General features: G+C 45.2%; 1 protein-coding gene across 1 annotated transcript in view; it reads left to right on the top strand.

The window, feature by feature from the left end:
* Positions 1-18,023, top strand: part of LOC135577170 (protein mono-ADP-ribosyltransferase PARP8-like) — a 231,120-nt gene that overhangs the window by 198,729 nt on the left and 14,368 nt on the right. Inside the window, exons 16-21 of the mRNA XM_065045010.1 lie at positions 5,485-5,610; positions 7,143-7,208; positions 9,731-9,798; positions 10,155-10,203; positions 11,010-11,122; positions 11,287-11,359. Of these exons, the coding sequence (XP_064901082.1) occupies positions 5,485-5,610; positions 7,143-7,208; positions 9,731-9,798; positions 10,155-10,203; positions 11,010-11,122; positions 11,287-11,359 (495 nt within the window). The remainder of the gene's footprint in view (positions 1-5,484; positions 5,611-7,142; positions 7,209-9,730; positions 9,799-10,154; positions 10,204-11,009; positions 11,123-11,286; positions 11,360-18,023) is intronic.

The following is an 18,023-nucleotide window of genomic DNA, read 5'->3' as shown; positions in this document are numbered from 1 at the left end:
ATAAGACTTGTGCTCCAGGTCCCTCACCAGCTTTGTCACTCTCCTCTGCAGTCTCTCTAGTACCTCAAGGTCTTTCTTATGATGAGGAGCCCAAAACTGAACACAGTATTCAAGGTGCAGCCTCACCAGTGCTGAGCACAGAGAGACAGTCATTTCACACAGAATCACAGAATCGACTGGGTTGGAAAAGACCTCAGAGATCATCGAGTCCAACCCTTGGTCCAACTCTAGCCCGTTTACTAGATCATGGCACTAAGTGCCATGTCCAATCTCAGTTTAAAAACCTCCAGGGACAGCGAGTCCACTACCTCCCTGGGCAGGCCATTCCAATGCCTGAGCACTCTCTCTGTAAAGAATTTCTTTCTAATATCCAGCCTAAATTTCCCCTGGCAGAGTTTAAGCCCATGCCCCCTTGTCCTATTGCTAACTGCCTGGGAGAAGAGACCAATCCCCACCTGGCTATAACTTCCCTTCAGGTAGTTATAGAGAGTGATGAGGTCACCTCTAAGCCTCCTCTTCTCTAGACTAAACAACCCCAGCTCCCTCAGCCTCTCCCCATAGGTCTTATGTTCAAGTCCCTTCACCAGTCGTGTTGCTCTTCTCTGGACCCGCTCCAGCACTTCAATGTCTTTCCTGAACTGAGGGGCCCAGAACTGAACACAATACTCCAGGTGTGGCCTCACCAATGCAGAGTACAGGGGAAGGATCACTTCCCTTGTCCTGCTGACCACGCTATTTTTGATACAGGACAGGATACCGTTGGCCTTCTTGGCCACCTGGGCACACTGTTGGCTCATGTTGAGCTTCCTGTCAATTAGTACCCCAGGTCCCTTTCTGTCTGACTGCTCTCCAGCCACTCTGCGCCCAGCCTGTAGCGCTGCAGGGGGTTGTTGTGACCAAAGTGCAGCACCCGGCACTTGGCCTTATTGAACTTCATCCCATTGGAATCAGCCCATTTTTCCAGTCTATCCAGATCCCTCTGCAGAGCCCTCCTGCCTTCCAGCAGGTCGACACTCCCTCCCAACTTGGTGTCATCAGCAAATTTGCTGATGATGGTCTCAATCCCCTCATCTAAATCATCAATAAAGATGTTAAACAGGACTGGACCCAACACTGACCCCTGGGGAACACCACTAGTGACTGGCCGCCAGCTAGATGCAGCCCCATTCACCAGCACTCTCTGGGCCCGACCCTCCAGCCAGTTCTTACCCCAGCATAGAGTACACTTGTCCAAGCCATGGGCTGCCAGCTTTTGCAGGAGTATATTATGGGAGACAGTGTCAAAGGCCTTGCTGAAGTCCAGATAGACCACATCCACGGCTTTCCCCTCATCCACCAGGTAAGTCACCTGATCATAAAAAGAGATGAGGTTGGTCAGACAGGACCTGCCCCTCCTAAACCCATGCTGGCTGGGTCTGATCCCTTGTCCATCCTGAAGGTGCTGTGTGATTCCATTCAGGATGATCTGCTCCATAACCCTGCCAGGCACCGAGGTCAGGCTGACAGGCCTGTAGTTGCCAGGGTCAGCTCTAGTCCTGCTGGCCACATTATTCCTGATACAATTCAGGATGCTGTTGGCCTTTTCAGCCACCTGGGCACACTGCTGACTCATATTCAGCTGGCTGTCAATCAACACCCCCAGATACCTTTCTGCCAGGCAGCTTTCCAGTCACTCTTCCCTGAGCCTGTAGCCTTGTTGCCTTTCAAAGCAGGGGCCAGGCTCAACTCCAGTTGGACTTTAGCCCTTCTAATTTTCTCCCTGCATAACCTCACAGAGTACTTGTATTTCTCTTGAGTGGCCTGCCCCTCCTTCCAAAGGTTATAAATTCTCTTTTTATTCCTAAGTTCCAACTGCAGCTGTCTATTAAGCCAGGCCAGCCTTCTTACCACTGGCTTGCCTTCCAGCACACAGGGACAGCCTGCTCCTATGCCTCTAAGATTACCTTCTTGAAGAGAGACCAGCCTTCCTGGACTCCTTTGTCCTTCAGGACTGCCTCCCAAGGGACTCTGCCAGCCAGCTTTCTGAAGAGGTCAAAGTCTGTCCTTCAGAAATTCAAAGTGGCAGTTCTGCTGACCACCCTTCTAACTTCTCCAAGGACAGTAAACTCACTTATTTCATGATCGCTATACCCAAGATGACCTCCAACCAACACATTACCCATGAGCCCTTCTCTGTTTACAAACAACATATCCAGTGAGGCTCCTTCCCTGGTACACTCACTAACCAGCTGTGTCAGGAAGTTGTCTTATACGCAGTGCAGAAGTTTCTTAGACTTCTTCCTCTCTGCTGTGTTGTACTTTCAGCAGACATCTGGTAGGTTGAAGTCCTCCATAAGAACAAGGGCTAGTGATTGGGAGACTTCTCCCAGCTGCCTGCAAATTATTTCTTCTGCCTCTTCATCCTGGTTGGGTGATCTGTAACCGACTCCCAGCAGGATGTCCGCCTTGTTGGCCTTCCCCTTGATTCTCACACATAGACACTCAACCCTATCATCACTCTCATCAAGTTCCAGACAATTAAAACCCTCCCTAACATACATGGCTACCCCACCTCCTCTCCTCCCTTGTTGATCCCTTCTGAAGAGTTTATAGCCATCCATTGCAGTGCTGCAGTTATAGGGGTCATCCCACCTTGTTTCTGTGATGGCAATTAAATCATAGTTTTTCTGCCTCACAAGGGCTTCCAGCTCCTCCTGTTTGTTGCCCATGCTGCGTGCATTTGTATATAAGCACTTCAGATGAGCCATTGATTCCACTGGGATGGCAGACTGAAGGGTCTCATTAGCACTACCCTCAGATGCCTGCATATTTTCCTTGAGTGTGCTTCTGCCACATCTGGCTTCTTCCCCCTTTAAATGTAGTTTGAAGCCCTCTCAATAAGTCCTGCTAACTCCTGCTCCAGGATCTTTTTCCCCTTTTGAGACAAGCCCATCCCATTTGTTGCTAGCAGACCAGGTGCCATGTAAGCTGACCCATGATCAAAAAAACCAAAATTCTGCTGGTGACACCAGTCCTGCAGCCAGGTATTGATCTGCTGGTTCTTCCTGTATTTTTCCTCATCATACCCTGCAACTGTGGGGTTAGAGAACATTACTCATGATCCTGATCCCTTGACCAATCGTCCCAAGGCCCTGAAGTCTCTCTTGATCGTCTTTAGTTTTCCTTTTTTAGTTTCATCACTGCCCACCTGAAAAATTATTAGCGGGTAGTAATCAGAGAGCCTAAGACAGGAAGTTTCCTTCTAACATCTTTAGCCCTGGCCCCAGGGAGGCAGCAGACTTTCCTAAGAAGTGGGTCTGGCCTGCATATAGAGCCTTTTGTTTCTTTTAGAAGGGAGTCTCCTACAACCACAACACACCTTTTTTTCTTGGTGGAAGCTATTTTGATGGAGGGTGCAAGGGAACTTATCCTCTGCGGCACCTCCAGCTTAGTGAAACCACCTCCCTCAATGTTGTTGTTTGGTTCCACTTTCAAGGCCTCATACCTGTTTTGCAAGGGAACCTGGGAGAGTGGGGTGGTCACAGCAGGTACCCTCTTCCTTCTGCACTGGGCAGGAACTTGCTGCCATTGCGCCTTAGTCCTCATGTTGCTGTATTCTATATCCTGAGCCTCATGCCTGTTGGACAGGCACCTGGGAAGGTGGGGTGGGTAGGGGGGTGTTTCTTCTGCCACCCCTGTTGTGGACTTGCTCCCATTCATCCCTTTCTGTTGACCTGCCTTATTCAGTGAGGGAAGGGGAGGAGACAGGAATCCCTTAATCTTTGTTTCTTGCTGGTGGTCTTACCTGCCCCCAGGAGGCCAGAGCTTGATCCCACCAGTGAATTTCCTTTTCCAACTCCCTGATACTTCTCAACCTTCCCACCTCCTCTCTCAGCTCTACTACCAGGCTGAGCAGGTCATCCACCTGCTCACACCTCACACAACTACTTTCTGTATTACCACTCCATACCAGTGAAAGGCTCTGGTATTCTCCACAGCCTGAGGCCTGGGTGGCTGCATGTTCCCAAGGCAGCTCTGAGTTGCCACCTCCTTCTTGTTGAGTGCAGTGTACTTACCTTTACCCCAAGTGGATACCATAGCCAGCTCCTTCTGCGAGGGTGACAATAACCAAGTAAGGTAAATCATTTGAGCTTGCCCTGTCTGCTTAAACTGCCTGCACAAACTGGTACTCTAACTGCCTGATCACTGGACCTGGTTGCCTGCGCTCCCTAGGAGGACATTTAAAACTACCCCAATTGCTCCTAGCAACGCCCCTTCTGGGTGAGTCAGCTCCCTTGTCGAGATCAGCCACTTTCATGGTGACTTCCTCGGTAGGACTGCGGCTTCGGGACCCCCCCTGCCCCGCCCCACCTTTGCCCAGCCCCCACCGCACATCGGCCCACCGCGCTCAAATCTCCCGCGGCTGCTCTGCAGTCGCTACTGTGCTTCTCTGCCGCAACAGTATGCCTCATTGCAGCACAATTCCTTTTCATCATGATTCTTATTTTCATTTTGCTTCTCTAAAGGATTATAATTTTTTTTTTTTTTACTCCAAATGATCAGATACAATGGCAGATATATAATAACTTCTAAAACAGCTTGAACTGTGATATGAGATCTGATCCATGTGGAAATGTGGGAGGAACCAGGGATGCCTACTAAGTACAGCTCATTTCAGCTTTTCCTTTCTTTAATGAAAAAGTCTGTTTTCGCACAGGAATGTTTTCAGAAGGCACAGAGAAACCGTGGGGAAATGAGTTAATTTGCAGCTATATTTTTATATAGCAACTTTGGCTTTCATTATGAGCTGGATTTATGTTTCACATCTGCCAGAAAGCTGCATTGGCTCTGTTTTGTGATCGCTGTAATCTATTTTTAACCTCTGAGTTACAAATTTTGAAACAATTATACAGAAATCTGTTGCTAAATTGTATATGTGCCTATGTGCACATAGGTGAATACATGACTGTGTACACATTACGCACATGATCTTATGGTGAAATCTTGGAAATCATAGATATTCAAAATCATGTCCTAATTTTGTACAAGAAGAAGGAAGAGGATCTCCCAGTGTGAGCCATGCAAATGACTGTTAAATCACTGTGCTGTTCTGGATTTAGCAGAAGCAGTGTTTGCTAGTGTTTCCATGATTTAAATCTTCAGGAGAACAGCGGGCAGTGGTACAGATTCACAATCCTTTCCTCTTTCTTGAGCAACATTTTTCACTGGCATCTGATGCAAAAAGATAAAAAGATTCAGCACAACTTCATTTCCCTAGAAAATTAATTTCATCCAGGAATTAGCACATGTACACAAGAGAAAGCAGGACTGCAAGCAATATATTTGACGTGATAATACATTTAGGACCACATACTGGTCCTACTTATGCCCCTGGAATAATGTACCAGGGCTGGTTTCAAAGTCTTTTGAGGTCAATGAAAAAATTTCAGTCATATACAATTATGAAAGTACATACATTAAATAAATATCTTTATTTATCCCTAGGTGGTTGATCTTTTAGTATCCATGTGTCGGTCTGCGTTAGAGTCACCTAGGAAAGTTGTCATTTTTGAGCCATATCCTTCTGTAGTTGATCCTAATGATCCTCAGATGCTGGCCTTTAATCCCAGGGTAAGTAGTTTTTCATTATGTCATAGATTGATTTTGGTCATGTGTTAGATTTCAAAGCAAAAGCTTTCTTCTGGAGGAGTCTCCTTTACTGTAAGAGATACAGCTCCAGAATATAGCACAAGTGTGTGACTATTTTCAGAACTTTGTGGGTTTTTTTAATTGACTCTGAGAAGATATTTGTGAATAAACCATAAGTTGCATTCAAAGTTATGTTGAAGCCAATAATTTCTTTTAGGGTACAAATTCTAGGTGCAAAATTTTATATTCTTAGTGTCTTTCTCTCAGTGTACACATTGGACACAAAGAGAAAGATGGCCTTTGGGAGGTGTAGACTATGTAGACTGGGGATTACCAGTCCATCTTTTTATTCTTAAAGTGGTTATTACTGTCATCTCATTTTCTCTTTGCAAACAATTATGTCTTTAAACTTAATTTTATCAAATGTTGGACATCTTAATAGAGTTTTGTACAAGCATCAAATTTTGAAGTAAATAATTGTATTTGCACTACTCGCTCCTTGGGCTGCAAATGCTGTCTCTCCAGGGAATCCCTAGGGAAACTGTGAACTATTACAGCTCACTTGAACCATCCTCAAGGGTGTAAATGAGAACTCTGGATGTCCTGCATTGTGATGCATTTCACTTTTTCTGAACAAAGGCCAGTTAGCTGTGGTCTTTTTCAGAGGAAGGGGTGAGTGTGTTCTGTAGCATGTAGGAAGGAAGACTTGCTGGGAGGTGCTTGGAAAGGAGCTGATGAGGAGACAGCTAGTCTGGTAGCTGAGCAGGGGTTTGAAGCAGATGAAGGAATGTGAAAAGGGGTCACATCAGAAGAGGAGTAGAGAGAGCCCCTGGACTGGCACGGCCCACACCACCTCCTCCCAGCTTCTTGCCAGCATGGGCAAGGTGAAAGCCCATGGGCAGAAGATGGCAAAACCCAAAGATGGGGAATAATTAGGCTCCTGAAGGTGACATGGCATGTGGAGCTGGTGAAGCATGGACCGTTAAGCTTATCCGCTCAGAAAAGGTAGAGCCCTCTGCTAGCAATTCCCAGTCAGAAGGTAGACAAGGGTCAGGATGAGGCACAGGGATAACTGAAGGACCTCTGAAGTTTTATAGACCTGTTAGCAAATACATCTGCTTATTTAGCATTTTATTTGAAATCTATTTGTTGACTGCATTATTTAACTTGATAGCATATTGTCCAAATAACTGGCAGAGCTTGTGTTAAGTTACAATTATTTGTTTAAAAAGTGACCTAATTTTTTCAGTGAGTCACATTGTTGTGTGTTGGGGATTCCAGTGACATTCAAAGAAAAACCATCATGATAATATTTTTTCAGGGAATTTTCCTGGACTATGAATGAGAGAGTCTGTAAGGTGGAAGAAAGCTATTGATTAGAAATGTTTGAGAAGGATTAGTTTGCTGAACATTCATCCTAACTTGGGTTTTATACATGCTAAAAGAATTCAGGTTTTTGTAGAGCTAAAGACCAACATTCTTTTAATTTATTTGCTTATTTTGTTCTACATCAGAAGAAGAATTATGACCGAGTCATGAAAGCATTGGATAGTATCACTTCTATTAGAGAGATGACACAGGTGAGTTTAAAAAACTTTACATAACTTAATTGCCATTTCTAGAACTAGGACAATGTTTTTATTGCTTGCCTGTGATGAGTGGGGAAGTCAATAGTACCATATCTTTCCTATAGAGCTGTCAGAAAATTAAAATGTGTGTTGAAAATAACAAACCTATAGTATCCATAACAGGAGTCAAATAAAAGTGATGAAGTTGAACTCAGATCTTTTGAAGTTTAAATAAGAGATAATGACAGCAAAATGCAACATTGTAATGAGATGATCACCAACTGCTGCATTTCTGGAAATATAAAAATCAAACTGGGATTTTGTGATGGTGTTCTGAATGATAGCTTTATTTCTGTTACAACAAAACATTTGATCAACCAAGTATTGTTGGGACTTGGAAGGTGTTGCGTTAAGAGGATTAATTTAGCAGAAGTTGAGCCCCCTTGCGATGCAGCTGGGCTGAACCCCTAAATGATCCCCAATTACATCAAATGACATCAAGTTGGCACTATAAGTCTGACTGTGCTCCAACAGCTGGTCCGGCATATGCGCTTGCAAAGATTCATGAATAGTATAACATATACTATAAGTCTGAGCGCATTCAATGAGAAATTCTCACAACTAGATCCACAAATAATGAGGTTTATTAAAGTAACAGGTGCAAGTTCTTTTAGATGTCGTTGATAAACACACTGTCTGCAAAAACACACTTTAGTTGCAAAATATACTTCAGTTGTAAAACAAATGTTAGTTGCAAAAAGTAAGTATTGGTACCAAATATATATAAATTCTAAGATGACTATATAGTGCTATTAATGTGATTATGAATACAAGCTTGAAGCTTAAGTGTCCCAGGGAAAACTTGGTATAACTTAGTGCACAACTCTTATCCAAAAGTGTTCATTTAGGGTGGAGAAGATAGGCACAGCCCGCCAACTGATCCCAGAAGAAGTCTTATTATGCTGTTCTGTTGACTGCTCAGTGATGGTATCTTCCTCTACCCTTCCTCTATTGTTAGGGTATTTTATACTATTTTCTACGTTTAGGCGGAGCTTGAGTGACTCTACTCATACATACCTTTGTTATTGACTGGTGTAAAAACCCTCGCTTCAATTTTTAAGTTAAAAACACTACACATTCTTGAAAGTGTGCTGGAGGCATATACCCTTTGAGATGGAGGTGTGTTTTGGTATTATGATGAGATTACAATGAGCAAAGTTCATCCACCAGACAAATTTCTGGCTCAGTAACTAGCATTTTGGACAGAATTGAACATTTATCCTTTTTAACTAGCAGCAGCTATACCTTATCTTTATAATTGGCAGCAGCTATACCATCTGGTTCCTGTACCTGCATTGTTATACAGGGCCTGGCTGACATATCTTCACACCACTCCTCTCCCTGTATCTCCTTAAATGAGCATCCTCATGCACTACTATCCAATAATGCAAGCCAGGTTGGGGGGGTGTGGTGAAACCACATAGAGCAGCTTTCTTCCCTGACGTACAGCTGCCTTATATGCCCAAGATGTAGATATAGCTTTATTCTCAATAAGTGTATCCTTGATTATTAGTTTCAATGATTCACCCCCTCAGTAATTATTCCACACAAGGTTGGGTCTCTTAGGATTACTTCTATATGATTTCTCAGTATTCACAATGGAACAGAATCCAACAGCCGTACTTATGTTTATTGTAACACTTAGTTTCCCAAACAGCCCAGCTGATTATAAGTGATTATTGAAACCCCTCCCTTGTCCCTTGCTTTTCCAACTGTTATATAAATGTAACCTCATAAGAGTTTATAAATCTTATTCTATATGTATTCGTAAAGTACTTTGGGATTCTGGAATGAAGAATGAGGTATATAGAGAGCAGTAAAATACACTGAAAATTAAAATTTAGATATATTTGTTACTTAATGTAGCATATTGTAAACATTTTAAAAATCAGGTGTTTCTGTTACCTAGTATGTCTTTTTAAAAGAAAAATAATCACCATTTTGCCTTTTCAATGTCAAAATAATTCTTGGACTGAAGAGTTCTAAGAGGATACTTTGCACTGTTGATTGAAATCAAGAAAGGTTTTCAAAGGGGTTAAAAGCTGATGCAGTATTTTACTTCACCAGTTTATACCATAAAACAGTTAACAAATTGGAGTGGATTATCTTGGGGTATTCTGAAAGACTTAATTTTGTCAAGTTCCAGTCCAATTTCTTATTCCAAGAGCCAAACATAAATAGGTGTCTTCTGCTGTTCTCCCTGAGATAACCAGTATTTGCTATAATATACTCGGTTTGATGCTAATTATATGCTTATCATTTTACTCCAGGGAAAATAATTGCTATATTAATTATTGTTGTTGTCAAAACACATATATAACTGTACAATGCTAAATGTCAGTAAAACTGTGATTTAAGCCTAATAATGAGTTCCATGTATTTGTTTTAATAGAAGAAATCATGGGCAATGTAACATATAAAATTTAACCTTATGATTTCAACTAGAAATAAATAACATAATTTCTCTTTTCTAGGCACCTTACTTGGAAATAAAGAAGCAGATGGATAAACAAGACCCGCTTGCACATCCTCTTCTACAGTGGTAAAAAATTGACTCACATGAGATAATTATTGAAGTATCAAGTCGAATGAATAATAACTTTACCAGTTTAATTTGGTATAAACTCACCCTAAGAATCAACATCAGGGTCAACATTTGCAACTGCATTTGTTTCTGGACTGTTTCTGGACCTCATCTGAGCCCTCTGAAAACACTGTGAAGACTCAGGTTTTCTTGTATGGCCTCAAATCTAATTTGTAGCCACAATTTGGTCTGCTTCTATCCAATAGGTTCAAAGGCCTGCAGATGGGTGCTTTGTGATGGCCATTCATAACCCATGCTTAAGAAGAAAAGTTCTGTTTGGTTATCATGTCTAATACATCTGTTTCTTATTTTAGGGTTATTTCTAGTAATAGATCACATATTGTGAAGCTACCAGTGAATAGGGTAAGTGTCTGTGGGTTCTTTATTATTTTCTCATTTCTCATGGCTCGTATTAGCATTTTAGGTGGGAGTCTCCTGTCCAAATGTGTCTACATTCAAATTAATCACATGGGTTTCATTAATAGACAGGGGAGATAAATAGGCAGTTTCAGGTCATGACTAATAGAATCATGTTGTGAATATCTAAAATAGGCCAAAGGAATAATGCTCAGAAAAAGCCTATTTGAGGTAAGTAGCTCAAATGCAAGTGTCTACTTTGCAATCATCTGAGATTGAGAACATCACTATTTGTTTTGTTACCATATAGACTATTAGATACAGAACTGTACAAAAAGCAGTGCACACAAACATGATGTACCAAGAGATCCACATATAAGTACACTGTAAAAAGAATATAGCTCTAGAATTTTAGAGGGATGCTACTGAGATTCATTTCTGAATACATGCGCCTCTGATCCTCTGATTAAGGGCATAGTAATCGGGAGCCCTTCAAATCTGAACCTTAATTCAAAGCCAGCTCTGATCAGAATACCATGATGAAATTGTTCAATTTAATTACTTTACTAGAGCTATAATAGGCTGAAATACATTTCAGAAACTACTATATGTTTCATAAACTGGTCAGTTTTACTGCTTTATTTCAGGTAAAAACTATGGTAATGAGACCAATTTCAACTTAGTTCATGTAGTTACTTAGATGCAGTCATAGTGTGTGAAACAGCATGGTATCTTAAGAACTACAATTATGGAAATATAATGCTTCTGTGTTAATCAACTTATTTTCACTTGTACAATGTTATATTTTACAGCAACTGAAGTTTATGCACACTCCCCACCAGTTCCTACTTCTCAGCAGTCCACCAGCCAAAGAATCCAATTTCCGAGCTGCTAAAAATCTCTACGGAAGTACCTTTGCATTTCAGTGAGTACATATATTCATATTAATCAGAAGTTACCAAGATGCCATGCTATTTTTGATTTTGCCATTTGAGGTTTACAGCTAGGAATTTATTGTTTTAAAGGATTACTACTTTCATTTTGCATTTTACACTGTGGATTTTAATGCATTCTCTTCGACTTTTTCAGTGGTTCACACATTGAAAATTGGCATTCCATCCTGAGGAACGGCTTAGTTGTTGCTTCCAATACAAAGCTTCAGGTAAATACCCCGGTTTCCTGAAAATAAGACCTAGCATGATTTTTCAGCATTTTTGAGGATGCCTGAAATATAAGCCCTACTCCAAAAATAAGCCCTAGTTACAGTTCATAAAAAAGTCAATTTAAATAGTGTCCAGGCAGCTATACATGCAAAAAAGTAATAAGTTCTGGAGCAAAAATTAATATATGACCCTGTCTTATTTTTGGGGAAACAGGGTAGTAGACTAAATAGACTTTAGCTAACCTGTGTATGTTTGACCACATATTAAGCTTAGGTGAGTTTTAAAGGGATGTGAGACATGGTGGGACATCTCATATGACTAGAATGTGGTCATGGATGGCTATGTCCTTTTCAGGAAAGAAAGGCCAGCCAGGCGAGGTGGTGGGGTTGCTCTTTACGTGAGAGAGCAACTACAATGTATTGAGTACTGTCCAGGCACGGATGAGGAGCGAGTTGAGAGTGTATGGGTCAGGATCAAGGGACAAGCTGGCAGGGGTGACACTGTTGTGGGTGTCTATTACAGGCCACCAGATCAGGGTGAGGAAGTTGATGAGGCCTTCTATGGGCAGCTGAGAGTGGCCTCACAGTCACAGGCCCTGGTTGTTGTGGGGGATTTTAACTTCCCTGATGTATACTGGAAGGACTACTCAGCCAGCAAGCCACCGTCTAGGAGGTTCCTCCAGTGCCTTGAAGATAACTTTATGATGCAGACGGTGGAGAAGCCAACTAGGAGAGGTGCACTGCTGGACCTCATCCTCACTAACAAGGAGGGTCTGGTTGAAGCAGTAAAGGTTGAGGGCTGCCTTGGTTGCAGCGATCATGAAATGGTGGAGTTCAGGTTCTCATGTGGCAGGAAAAGAATAGCAAGCAGAATTGCAACCCTGGACTTCAGCAGGGCAAACTTTGGCCTTTTCAAACAACTGCTAGGGGAAATCCCATGGACAAGGCTGCTTGAAGGTAGAGGGGCCCAAGATAGTCGGTTAGTGTTCAGGGACTGCTTCTACTAGGCTTAAGATCAGAGCATCCTGACACACAGGAAGTCAAGGAAGGGAGCCAGGAGACCTGTGTGGTTAAACAGGGAACTGCTGGGTAAGCTCAAGTGGAAGAGGAGAGTTTGGAGATCATGGAAGGAGGGGCTGGCAACTTGGGAAGAATATAAGGCTGTTGTCAGGGGATGTAGGGAGGCAACTAGGAAAGCTAAGGCCTCCTTAGAATTAAACCTTGCGAGAGGGGTCAAGGACAACAGAAATAGCTTCTTCAAATACATCACAGAAAAAACTAACACTAGAGGCAATGTAGGCCCACCCATGAGGTGGGTGCCCTGGTGAAAGAACATACAGAGAAGGCAGAGTTACTGAATGCCTTCTTTGTCTCTGTCTACTCTGCCAGAGGCTGTCCTGAGGAGCCCTGTACCCCTGAGGCCCCAGAGGAAGTCAGGACAATGGAGCAGTTTGCCTTAGTTGATGAGTACTGAACTAGGGAGCAATTAAGGAACCTGGACATCCATAAATCCATGGGTCCAGATGGGATGCACCTGCGGGTGCTGAGGGAGCTGGCTGAGGTCACTGCTAGACCACTCTCCATCATCTTTTCCAAGTCTTAGGAAACGGGAGAGGTGCCTGAGGACTGGAGTAAGCAAATGTCACTCCAGTCTTCAAAAAGGGCAAGAAGGAGGACCCGGGTAACTACAGACCAGTGAGCCTCACCTCCATCCCCGGGAAACTGATGGAATACAGTATCACAGTATCACAGTATGTTTGGGTTTGGAAGGGACCTCAAAAGATCATCTAGTCCAATCCCCCTGCTGGAGCAGGAATGCCTAGGTGAGGTCGCACAGGAACATGTCCAGGCAGGTTTTCAATGTCTCAAGAGAAGGAGACTCCACAGCCTCCCTGGGCAGCCTGTTCCAGTGCTCTGTCACCATCACTGAGAAGAAGTTTTTTCTCAAATTTAAGTGGAACCTCTTGTGTTCCAGCTTGATCCCATTACCCCTTGTCCTATCATTGTTTGCCACCAGGAAGAGCCTGGCTCCATCCTCATGGCACTCACCCTTTATGTATTTATAAGTATTAATAAGGTCACCCCTCAGTCTCCTCTCTTCCAAACTAAAGAGACCCAGCTTCCTCAACCTTTCTTCATAAGGGAGGTGCTCCACTGCCTTAATCATCTTCGTTGCCCTGTGCTGGACTCTCTCCAGGATGCCATTGGCTATCCTGGCCACAAGGGCACAGTGCTAGCTCGTGGTCATCCTGTTATCCACCAGGACCCCCAGGTCCCTTTCCCCTACACTGCTCTCTAATATGTAATTTCCCAACCTATACTGGAACCTGGGGTTGTTCCTGCCCAGATGCAGGACTACACGTTCCCTTGTTAAATTTCATCAAGTTATTCCCCGCCCAACTCTCCAGCCTGTCCAGGTCCCGCTGGATTGCAGCACAGCCTTCTGGTGTGTCAGCCACTCCTCCCAGCTTAGTGTCATCAGCAAACTTGCTGATAGTACACTCTATTCCCTCGTCTAAATCATTAATGAATATATTGAATAATATTGGCCCCTGGTACTGACCCCTGAGGCACTCCACTAGATACTGGCCTCCAACTAGACTCCGCACCATTAACTACCACTCTCTGGCTTCTCTCCTTAAGCCAGTTTGCAACCCACCTCACTACTCTATTGTCTAGACCACACCTCTTCAACTTAGCTGTGAGGATGCTGTGGGAGACTGTGTCAAAGGCTTTGCTGAAGTCAAGGTAGACCACATCCACCACTCTGCCATCATCCATCCACCTTGTTACATTCTCATAAAAGGCTATGAGGTTGGTCAAGCATGACTTACCCTTGGTAACGCCATGCTGACTGCCCCTAATAACCCTCTTATCCTTGATATGCCTTGAGATGGCACCAAGGATAAGCTGTTCCATTACTTTCGCAGGGACAGAGGTGAGGCTGACTGGTCTATAATTACCCAGGTCCTCCTTCTTGACCTTTTTGAAGACTGGAGTGACATTTGCTTTCCTCCAATCCTCGGGCACCTCTCCCGTTTCCCAAGACTTGGCAAAGATGATGGAGAGCGGTCCAGCAATGACTTCAGCCAGCTCCCTCAGCACCCCTGGATGCATCCCATCTGGACCCATGGATTTATGGATGTCCAGACTATTTAATTGCTCCCTAACCCAGTCCTCATCGACTAAAGCAAACTCCTCCATTGACCTGGCTTCATCCGGGGTCTCAGGGGTACAGGGCTCCCCAGGACAGCCTCCGGCAGAGTAGACAGAGACAAAGAAGGCATTCAGTAATTCTGCCTTCTCTGTATCTTCTGCCACCAGGGCACCCACCCCATTCATCAGTGGGCCTACATTGCCTCTGGTATTAGTTTTATCTGCAATGTATTTGAAAAAGTTCTTTTTGCTGTCCTTGACCCCTCTCGCCAGCTGTAATTCTAAGGAGGCCTTGGCTATCCTAGCTGCCTTCCTATATCCTCTAACAGCAGCCTTATATTCTTCCCAAGTGGCAAGCCCCTTCTTCCGTGAACTGTAAACTCTCCTCTTCTGCTTGAGCATACCCAACAGATCCTTATTCAACCACGCAGGCCTCCTGGCTCCCTTCCTTGACTTCCTACGTGTGGGGATGCTCTGATCCTGAGCGTGGAAGAAGCAATCTCTGAATGCAATCCAGCTATCTTGGGCCCCTTTTCCTTCAAGCAGTCTTGCCCATGGGATTTCCTCTAGCAATTGCTTGAAAAGGCCCAAGTTAGCCCCGCTAAAGTCCAGGGTTGCAATTCTACTTGCTATTCTGTTCCTGCCACAAAAGATGCTGAACTCCACCATCTCGTGCTCACTGCAACACAGGCAGCCCTCAACCTTTACTGCTTCAACCAGACCCTCCTTGTTAGTGAGGATGAGGTCCAGCAGTGCACCTCTCCTAGTCACCCCTGTCAGCTTGTCCCTTGATCCTGACCCATACACTCTCAACTCGCTCCTCTTCCGCTCCTGGGCAGAATTTAGTACATCGTAGTTGCTCTCTCACATAGAGAGCAACTCCACCACCACGCCTGGCTGGCCTGTCTTTCCTGATAAGGGCATAGCCATCCATGACCACATTCCAGTCATGTGAACTGTCCCACCATGTTTCCGTAATTGCCACCAGGTCATAATCTCCCGACCAAACATAGGATTCTAACTCCTCCTGCTTATTCCCCATGCTGCGCGCATTGGTGTACAGGCATTTCAGGGAGCGAGCAGAGCACACCAATTTCTCCCTAGGGGCATAGGAGGCCACCCGGTCCTCATCAGTTTTAGAATGCTGCCCCACTGGGACAAGCCCAGCTACAACCCCATCCCCCTTCGAGCCTAGTTTAAAGCTCTCCAAACGAGCCCTGCTAATTCCTGCCCCAGCATCCTTTTGCCCCTGTGAGATAAACCTTTCCCGTGTAACACTGTCCGGACTGGTGTCTTATAAAACCAACCATTATCAAAAAATCCAAAGCCCTGCCTGTAGCACCAGTCCTGGAGCCAACCATTTAGAGACTGAATTTTCCTTTTCCATCCCACATCGTCACTTGAAGATGGAAGGAGTGAAGAGAAGATCTCTTGAGCCCCTGAGTCTTCCACCATCCTTCCCAAGACCTTGAAATCATTCTTCATTCCCCTCAGACTACGGGAAGCAGCTTCCTCCCCATCTGTCTGGAAGACCAGCAGTGGGTAGTAGTCTGTTGGGTGCACCAGTTTGGGGAGCTCTATAGCGATATCCTTGATCCGGGCTCCAGGTAGACTACAAACTTCCCTAAGATGAGGGCCAACTCTGCATAGTGGGCCCTCTGTTCCTTTCAGAAGGGAATTTCCTATTACAATCACCCTTCTTTCTTTTTTATCAGAGGCAGTCTTGAGTTGCAAAGTCAAACGCCTCTTCCTATGAGATCTTGTAGGCAGGCTTGGCACCACCTCCTCCCCTACCTCTTCTTCAAGATCCAGGGCCTCAAACCTATTACAGAGGGGCACCTGAGGAGGCAAAGCAGGTAGGGAGGGGGGCTGCCCGTGACGCCGAACCGGAATACGCTTCCAACCCTTGTCGTCTTTTGGGTCCCCTACCTCTGCCCGACAGCGACAAGGGTGGGGCTGTCTCAGGACTTCTGCTTCTGTCCGAGAGGGCAGGAGGTCCATCTCCTTTTGGGGGGTACCTCCCTGGGACCTTTCCGACTGGCACGTCAGGGTGTTACTCCACCAGTCGATCTCCCTTTCGCACTCCCTGATGGTCCTCAGTGTCTCAACCTCCTCCTTAAGTTTCACAACCATGTCGAGCAGGTCTTGCACCTGCTCACACCTCACACAGGTGGAGAGCTGGCCTCCCTCCCCTGGCAGCAGCAGGCTCTGGCACTCCCTGCAGCCGGAGACCTGAACAGCCACCGTTCGGGACAGAACCTCAGTCTGCGTAGCCACAGTCTGTTTGAGACAAGCTCTCCTCCTGGAGGCGACCATGGTCGTCAGCACTCTGGGATGCTGGCAATAAGTTAGAGGGGCTGACAAGCAACAAGTGCTCTCTGCACCCTGCTGCACAAGCTACCACACCCGCTGCTGCAGCACAGTGTGGGTGGGACTCACCCGCTACACAAGCTGGTTGCTCCTCCCTGCACCTGGTGGGCAGTGACTAGTCCCAAAGGCTTTTTCAAGGCAAGGGTAGGGGGTGTGGTCGCCGTCACCGTGGGAACGCCCCCCGCCACGTCAGCCGCTCTCTCACAATGGCTGCTGGGGCTGCGGGGATCGGGACCCGCCGGGAATCACGCTGTCCCTGTACGTTTCCCTCTGAGCTTCCAAATCTCTGCTGAATCTCGTGGTCGGCTGAACCTCGCCGGCTCTGGCTCTCGCTGGGCTGGCTCCGATCAGCTGACTGAATGCTAGTATCGAGTTTCAGCTGCTTTTAAACCTCCCACCGTCACCCTGGGAATGCCCCCTGCCACGTCAGCTGCTCTCTCGCAATGCCTGACCACTTATCTTTGGTGCCATCTCAAGGCATATTAGGGATAAGAGGGTCATTAGGGGCAGTCAACATGGCTTCACCAAAGGGAAGTCGTGCTTGACCAACCTCATTGACTTTTATGAAGACATAACGAGGTGAACAGATGATTGTAGAGTGGTGGATGTGGTCTACCTTGAGTTCCGTATAGCATTTGACACAGTCTCCTGCAGAGAGAAATCCCATCAGAGTTCCAGACCCGAGCGGACGGAGGAAGAAATGCAGCCGACTCCATATGAGTGATAAAGCATACTTCAACTTTATTGCCCGAGATAGCGTGCATTTATACCAAATACCATAATTATGCATACTTGTCTCTATCTAATAGGCTAAGCACTAAAAGGTTACATTTACTTACTCCACCTACTTGGGTTTAGCTAGCTATGCGCATCCCGCATTCTTCTGACTCTTATCTCTTCAAGGATATCCTGACCCTGCCTTAGTTAGTACTTTTCCGTTCCCCCCTTTCCCACGGCCTAATAGACAAGCTAACTAAGGCCTACTTATGTCAAATAAAATGGGCTCTGCTCGTACAGTTGCTTGGTGGACTCATGTCCATGCTCCTTGAGCCAATCCCCGACAGTCTCCCACAGCATCCTTACAGCTAAATAGAGGAAGTGTGGTCTGGATGACCGGGTAGTGAGGTGGTCTGCAAAC

Source organism: Columba livia, chromosome W (genome assembly GCF_036013475.1).
Source record: "Columba livia isolate bColLiv1 breed racing homer chromosome W, bColLiv1.pat.W.v2, whole genome shotgun sequence".
Taxonomy (NCBI): Eukaryota; Metazoa; Chordata; class Aves; order Columbiformes; family Columbidae; genus Columba; species Columba livia.
Note: the sequence above shows the minus strand (reverse complement) of the source record. Positions and strands in the feature narration are given on the sequence as shown.